The sequence below is a fragment of the Ipomoea nil genome, unplaced genomic scaffold (assembly GCF_001879475.1).
Source record: "Ipomoea nil cultivar Tokyo-kokei standard unplaced genomic scaffold, Asagao_1.1 scaffold0176, whole genome shotgun sequence".
Lineage (NCBI taxonomy): Eukaryota > Viridiplantae > Streptophyta > Magnoliopsida > Solanales > Convolvulaceae > Ipomoea > Ipomoea nil.
Genome location: NW_017616604.1, coordinates 1,097,492 through 1,105,959, shown reverse-complemented (window position 1 = coordinate 1,105,959; position 8,468 = coordinate 1,097,492). Strand labels below are relative to the sequence as shown.

Genomic DNA, 8,468 nt, shown 5'->3' with positions numbered 1-8,468 from the left:
AAATTCTCTTTTAATTTATCTTTATTCTCGATATATTCTAAACCCCCCATTATTTCCTTGAGCACAAAAGTTAAACTAGTTACTCCTCGTGGGATCGATCCTTACTCCCGCTACTACGTTTGTAAGGTCTTAATTTGGGAGCCTACGACAGCTCACCAAATTTTGGCGCCGTTGCCGGGGAGAGATTTTCTAGCTTATTTTGTGTTTGTTTATTTATTTAATTATTTATTTTGTTATTTGTTTATTTGTTTTTCAATTTGTCCCAAACGAAAATAAAAATAATAATTTTCTTTTCTTTCATTACTTTTACATAATTGCAAATCAAAATATATTTTCTTCTTGTTTATGCCTATAACTCGATCTGCTAATCAAGAACTCTTGCCGTACTATCCGGAAATTGAAAGAACTATACGCAGGTGGAAGAAACAAGCTTTGAGAAAATTGGAGTTTAGTGATCTGGCTACCGATTCTACCGATTCTACCAATTCTGATTTAGAAGAGGAACCCATGGCTCAAAATCGGACTTTAAAAGAGCCTGGAGCTCCAAATTTGGATCAGCAACCTTTATGCATTACTTTTCCCGCTCTGGATGCTAATATACAATTTGAACTAAAATCTGGGTTAATTCATCTTTTGCCTTCTTTTCATGGACTTGCAGGTGAAGATCCGCACAAACACTTAAAGGAATTTCATGTGGTGTGTTCGAGTATGAAACCCACAGGGGTTACTGAAGAACAAATCAAGTTGAGAGCCTTTCCCTTTTCGTTGAAAGATTCAGCGAAGGATTGGCTATACTATCTACCTTCTGGGAGCATCACCACATGGAATAACTTAAAGACATCATTCCTTGAAAAATATTTCCCAGCTTCAAGGGCGGCCAACATTAGGAAAGAAATCTGTGGTATAAGGCAAAACAATGGAGAGTCCCTATATGAATATTGGGAGCGTTTCAAGAAACTATGTGCAAGCTGCCCACACCATCAAATTAGTGATTAATTACTCATTCAATACTTTTATGAAGGACTTTTTCCAATGGATAGAAGCATGATTGATGCCGCAAGCGGTGGTGCTTTAGTTGACAAGACACCGGACGCTGCGAGAACTCTAATTGCAAACATGGATGCAAATTCTCAACAGTTTGGCAATAGACTTGTCCAACCGTCTAAGCAAGTGAATGAGGTAAATATTTCTGCTCTTGAACAACAAATTACTGGTTTAACTACTCTTGTTCGTCAATTAGCAGTAGGCAATATGCAAACTGTAAAAGCATGTGGAATTTGCTCGGTAGTTGGGCACCAAACTGATGCCTGCCCAACTCTTCAAGAAGAACCTATTGAACAAGTTAACATGGCTGAAGGTTTTCCTGGACAACCTCAAGGTAAGTATGATCTGTTCTCCAATACATATAATCCTGGTTGGAGGGATCACCCAAACCTTAGCTATGGGAACTCACAAGGGAACCAGTTTGTTCAGAGTCGTTCTAATTTTCAACAGTATAGACAACCATTTCCTTCAAGACAACAACCGACCCAAAACTTTAGCTCAGGTACGAATCTAGAAGATATTGTTAAAACTCTTGCTACTAACACTTTGCAGTTTCAACAAGAAACACAACTATTCCAACAAGAGACAAGGGCTAGTATTCAAGAAACAAAGGCTAGTATTCAAAACTTAGAAAGGCAAGTGGGCCAACTAGCTACTACGGTAAGTCGGTTGGAAGCACAGAGTTCTGGCAAATTACCCTCTCAAACGATCGTTAATCCTAAAGAGAATGTAAGTGCAATTACTGTGAGAAGTATGTCGCTGGAAAAGAACGTCGATATAAACAAGGGAGTATGTGCAGGTATCATTGTCAATAATAAAGAGACGTCCCAAGGTATGCTTTCTTATTTTTCTGATTATGAACCAGTACCCCCATTCCCTCAAGCTCTTTTAGAACCAATAAGAGGAAACTCAAATAATGATTTATATGAGACATTTCGTGAATGTGAGGCTAATAAACCATTTTTAGATTCTATGAAAAAGGTACCTCGCTATGCAAACTTTCTTAAAGAGTTATGCACTTTGAAAAAGAAACCAAATAAAGGAGTTGAAGAAGTGAAAGTGCAAGAGAATGTCTCTATGGCTAGTCAAGGCAATCTTCCTGAAAAGTGCAAAGACTCAGGTATGTTTACTATTCCGTGCATGATAAGTGGTGTTAAACTTGAAAATGCTATGTTAGATTTAGGAGCTTCTATTAATGTTATGCCATATCCTGTGTATGCTTCTTTAAATCTTGGACCCCTGAATAAATCTAGTATAGTAATTCAATTGGCTGATGGATCTACTACATATCCTAGGGGTGTGGTTGAGGATTTGCTTGTTAAAGTTAATAACTTGGTTTTTCCTGCTGATTTTTATGTCCTTGATATGGAAAATAATAATCAAATTTCTCATATTTTGTTAGGAAGACCATTTTTAAAAACCGCAAAAACGAAAATTGATATTCATAGTGGCATGCTTACAATGGAGTCTAATGGTAAATTTGTGAACTTTAATATTTATGATACCATGAAATCTCCTAGTGATGATAATTTTGCAATTTTTGTTGATTCCTTGAAACTTGTTAAATTTAATGCAATTGCGTCTATTGAAAATAAAGAAGAACCAAATAATAAATCATCTTTGAGTCCTAATCTGCATGAAGGGGCTGTTTCTTTGAATACTCATAATCATCGAAGGTACTCAAAAAGACGATGAAAATTTAAAGATATATCATAAGTCGAGCCAACGACGATAAACAAAGGCGCTGCTTGGGAGGCAACCTAAGGTGTGTTTGTTCCATTTTTATTTTATTTTATTTTATTTTATTCCCTATTCTCATTCAATAACCCTTTTTCTGCATGTTTTTATTCAACATTGGGGACAACGTTGATAATAAGTGTGGGGGAGGGAATTTAGTTTTATTATTTGTTTGCATATGTCAAAATTTTCAAAAAATTTTCACAAATATTTTCTTAGTATTTTATGCTAAATAAGTATTATTTTGAAAAATAATATTTTTTTTCTTTCTTGGAATGCATAACATGATTGAATAAATAGTTTGGCAAGTTGTGATTAGTTTGTTAGCATCTCTTGTTTGATATGTAGTGGCTATATTAAGTAAGCAATAAACCTGTAAGTGTTTTGAGCCACTGACTGACACTTCGGTCTTATTTTCTTTCTTTTGTGTGATTTCTTCCATAATTTTGTTTCTCTAGAACTTGCCTTGATTCTCTTTTAAAGCTAATTAGACCATGCATGATTCAAATGTGATTAAGGCCATTATTTGACTTTGAGTCTCACTAGCCAAATAACTGGTTTGTCCTATGATTTATTTCCCTTTGTTAACCACTTTGAGCTTTATGGCCATTCCTTTCTTTATTTTGGACCACATTACAAGCCTTTTATATCTAAAGTAATGCCTTCACCCAGCTGAATAACTAGTGGAGCAAATTTTGGATTATTTTTGTAATCTACGTGAGGTTGGGAAGGATAAGTATGGGGGAGATCACTTACTCTTATTAATATGATTGGGAGTGAGGTGAGTTGTATCTTCGTTGCCAATATGTTGTTGGTCTTCTATGAAAAAGAAAAGAGGAAGCAGTTCACGATTCAAAAAAAAAAAAAACATGAAAAATTGAAAAAAAAATGAAATGGAAAAATGGAGAATATATGTTTGAAAAGGAAAAATGTTACTGAAAATGAGAAAGAATCCACAATTAGTTTTGAGTTTGAAGTTACCGCTAAATAAATGAAGCAAGGAGAATTTCTGGTAACATTGCGGAAATCTTTATTTTTGAGGATGATAGTTGAAGTGTCAATGAGAAATGCTTTGAATGAAAAAAAATTGAGGGTGTTAGATTAATTGTATTTATTTTGCTCCTCTAGTTTGAAGGTTTTATTTAAACTACTTTCCGAAAATATTTCCTACCTTAACCCTAGCCCCATTACAACCTATGAAAAGTCCTTATGATTTGTGTCATGCATGACTCTTGTAGTGGTGATTGAGAAGATATGCAAGCCTATGGTAGAACAATTTTATAGGAATGAACTTGAGTGAAATTTATACCTATCAAACACTTGAGTGATGAGTGATATTCTTGTGAGGGCTTACTTATTTAGTTCTCTCAATTTTCAGATACGGGTGCTGCCTTATTAATTGCAGTGTGCTTCAGATTGTTGTTCATGATATGTTATGAGTTTTGAGAATTTTATTTCAATTTACTTCGTAAATAATATTTTTGCTTGGGGACAAGCAAACGTTTTAGTGTGGGGGAGTTTGATAGGCACATTTTACACTCATATTTTAGCTACATATTTATAATAATTTTGCATTAGTTATTTAATATTATCTTATAATTAGTTCTTTTTATATATAATATTTAATATATATAATATATAATATATAATATATAATTTATATAATTTATAATACCTATTACGTACTACTACTATATATATGCATTTTATATATATATCTATATATTATATATTATTTAAATAAATTAAGTGGCCCACTTAGTAAAAAAACAAAACAAATATAAGGATTATAATTATGTTGTCTTTTTTTGTCTTCAATTCGTGTGGATCATGCAGGAAAGTAGAGGAAATGCGATTCCATCGCCGAGAGTCATGCAAAAGACATTTTCATGCAGCGATAAAAAATAAGAATTTGATGGTTGAGGTTCATTGAGCCTATTTTTAGAATGCTATAAATAGTAGGAGTTTCCTATTGTAAAATGTTCATTTCTTCCCCTCTCGATTACTCTGTAAAGCTGTTATCAATGTCCATTCATTGCTAATTTCTTTAGCTTGGTTTAGTGAATTGAAGCCCCGGAATTGATTATGCTGTAAGATTATTTATTTATTTTTATTATATAATTTTTATGCATTTGGGTATTAAATATTCTTCTAAGTTATTTGAATAGTTGTATCATTTAATTGCTAGGGAGGCCTACTAGTTATTTACTTGATATAATTATTTGCTATATTAGATAATGTTATGCTACAAATTATTCTAATATTCAGTAGCAACTGGGTTAATTATTGACGGCTTAGTGATAATTGGACTCGGGTAGAATATTTTCCTAAATTAAATGCAACCGCTTGTGCTTGTGTTATTTAGTTTGTCGGTTTTCCTAGTTCCTATTGCTGCTATTAAATTAAATCTATAGCGCTTGTCTTAGGTTATTTAGTAGTTAGGGGTAATTAAACCGCGTGTGCTTTAGTTACCTACAACTAAGGGAAAACAGAAATGAAATAATTTCACGACAAATATTCAATTGCATATTAATTACTTTATTAATCAATGATCAGTGTTGAATTCCGGTGGTGGATCTTTACTAACCAAGGTTTCTTATTATAAGTGTTTTCGATATATTATTTTCATTGCTTTATTCGTTCAGTTAAATTACTTGTTTATTTAAATTCTCTTTTAATTTATCTTTATTCTCGATATATTCCAAACCCCCCATTATTTCCTTGAGCACAAAAGTTAAACTAGTTACTCCTCGTGGGATCGATCCTTACTCCCGCTACTACGTTTGTAAGGTTTTAATTTGGGAGCCTATGACAGCTCACCAAGGGGTTAGTTGATTCAACCCCACCGAAACTAACCTCTAAACAGCTTCATTCACTAGTACAAAAAACATCAATAAAATCGACTAATTCGCGTCCAAAGTTAGAACTTTGGACGCCTAAAGTGTAATGCGGTGGCATTTTTGTAATTAAAATGTCACTATATAAATAATTTTCTTTTTTTTTTTTTAATTTTAAAACAGTATTGGCGTCCAAAGCTCTGTACTTTGGACGCCAATAATAAAAGTCTTCTATTATTCGCGTCCAAAGCTCAATACTTTGGACGCGAATAATAGAATCTCATTCATCACCCAGTAGCTACGCGTAAACCATCTCCATCCGCTCTAATCTTCATCCACTCCGACCTTCATCCGCTCCGACCTTTCTCTCTCTCTCTATGGCGTCTTCCTGTTTCTGCCCACCCAATCCCGCCTTCTCCCCACACTCCCACCGCAAAGCCACCCTACGTGACTTCGCCGTGCGCCTCCCTGCCTCCGCTACTCTTCCTTCTCGGTGCCGTTTGGAGTCTAATGCTCCCAACCGACTAAAGGTGTTTGCAAGCTCCGCGGTTCCCGTGATGGATCAGTCTCCTCAGAGTAAAGCATCTTCTCCCGTCCCCACGGTTGTTGAGGTTGATTTGGGTGACCGGAGCTACCCGATTTACATCGGCTCTGGTCTTCTTCATCAACCCGAGTTTCTTCAGAGGTAACTCTTTACTCTTCTTCTTCTTCTTCTTCTTCTTCTTCTATGGTGTTTCTCTGATTGAATTTTAGTTAATCCATCTAAAGCTCTGTTTTATTTTTTAATTACTCTACGTTGATTCTCGGTATGCCTAAGTGTTTGTTTGTTTGTTTCCTTCACGATGTAGCTAGTTTTTAATTACTCTACGTTCAGCTATCCAATATGCGGCCTCCTATACCCAGATTTTTTCATTGGAATCTGGGTAGCACCAGAAATTTTCAATCTGGTATGTAGCTTAGTCTTTCTCTTACTGTATTTTTTTAAAAAAAATGTTCCATACGATGAATTTGGGATTCAGCTGAGGAGGTTGATCTATCTCCCGATGTGCAGCAGTTGGAAGCTCTGTCTGATTCTGAAAAGCACTTTATTAGTCATGTTCTAGCCTTTTTTGCTGCATCAGATGGAATCGTTTTGGAAAATTTGGCAGCCAGGTTCTTGAATGATGTTCAAATTCCTGAGGTGAATGGATGCCTTTCTCTTTGGAAAATTTGGCAGCCAGGTTCTTGAATGGATGCCTTTCTCTTTGGTATCTCTATTGAATTGTTTTGCAATGATGTATAAAAATAAAATAGCATTTGATTTTAGATCATTACTCTAGTTCTTCAAACAACATACTGTAGTGTTTAATAGCACTTAGAATCTGGAAAATCTAAACATGCTGAAGAAATGGTTTACTGTTAGGTATGATGGAGTACTTAGACTAACATGTTAAAAACTTACTGTTGTCTATTTTTTAATTTTTAGTACATTATGTTCAATGTGTTTCAAAGTAGTTGTTTATAGTTTGAGTTTCTATAAGCTGTTGCAGTGGGAATTCAATATTTCTGGTACATATAGAGTGCAAATCTTACTTAAAATTACCCATAACACATTTAAAAAAAAAATTGTTTAAACTAGAAGTAATAAATACTTAAATAATCAACAGAAACCTATGATGGATGTTGTTTGTAAGTGGCAGGAAATACACAGATAAAATGAACATCATTCACTAATATTTTAAGAACTTTTTTTTGTATTAGGAATTCTCTCTCTGATTGATCATTGCAAGATAGTTAAATAGATGTGGTGTTATCTTTTAAATTTCATACCGGTGACAGCTGCCATCTATTTATGTAATACTAAATGCTGCCTTTATATCAGGTTTGATGCATCAATGGCAGTGCAAAAACTCCAGCTCCCAAAGATGATGTTGGCAAATTCTACAGCAGAGATTGCTATGTAGTTCTATACACCTATCACTCTCATGATAAGAAAGAAGATTATTACCTGTGCTGGTGGATTGTAAAGGATAGTGTTGAGGTAAACTATTGTCAGTTGAATAAGAGAATCTTTCCACGGCGTGTCACTCAAAGTCAACAACAAACCCGCTCACCAATCGCTCGCCCTCCGCGCCGTCTCCGCCCCCAAGCCCCTCACCGTCGTCGCCTCCTCCAAGAAGGTCGTCGCTGTACTCAAAGGCACCTCCAATGTCGAAGGCGTCGTCACTCTCACACAAGACGGCGATGGTCTGTCTTCTCCGTGCTCTGAACTCACTTGATTTTTGCTTTTTTAAATCAACCATCGACGAAAATAACAAGCGTTTTCATTCTAGGTTTTGATTTTTTAAGATTTTAGCTGAATTTGTGTATGCAGAAAACTTCTATGTGTTCCAGATATGAAAATTTCGGCTGCAATTAAATTTATTTTATTGTTTTCTGCTTGAATAAATCGATTTTCGCCCAGGAACTGTAAGTATTGTATTGAAGGTTTTGACATTGGAGCTGTTAGTTAAATTTGTATATGTAGTCTATTAGATACGAAATTTGTGGCCATAGTAATAACATTTATGCATTGTCTCTTGTTTCAAATAGGTCCTACCACTGTGAAAGTTCGTATAACTGGGCTTACTCCTGGACCTCATGGATTTCATCTTGTGAGTATTTAGTTAAAACATAACAGCTAGTATGTTAATTTTCTGCTATTGTATTGAATTGCTTATATCTAAAATGTATGGGTGGATATTTATAATGTCTTGTACTGTTATGGGCTGTGTTGTAGCATGAGAAAATTAGATGATGTGTGTAGCTCTTGATAAGCATGAAATGCAAGGCTTCTAACTTTAGCAAAAATAAAATGAGACAGCTCTGCAC

General features: G+C 34.9%; 2 protein-coding genes across 2 annotated transcripts; both read left to right on the top strand.

Moving 5' to 3' along the window:
- Positions 1-1,167: 1,167 nt before the first annotated feature.
- On the top strand, positions 1,168-8,289 carry LOC109178163. The gene is made up of 3 exons (XM_019327734.1): positions 1,168-1,179; positions 7,545-7,844; positions 8,190-8,289. The coding sequence occupies exons 1-3, from the start codon at positions 1,175-1,177 to the stop codon at positions 8,272-8,274; spliced, it is 390 nt and encodes a 129-aa protein (XP_019183279.1). The 5' UTR covers positions 1,168-1,174; the 3' UTR covers positions 8,275-8,289.
- On the top strand, positions 5,971-6,485 carry LOC109178171 (3-dehydroquinate synthase, chloroplastic-like). The gene is made up of 2 exons (XM_019327743.1): positions 5,971-6,303; positions 6,467-6,485. Exons 1-2 carry the CDS (start codon positions 5,996-5,998, stop codon positions 6,468-6,470), a joined length of 312 nt encoding a protein of 103 aa, XP_019183288.1. The 5' UTR covers positions 5,971-5,995; the 3' UTR covers positions 6,471-6,485.
- Positions 8,290-8,468: the final 179 nt, after the last annotated feature.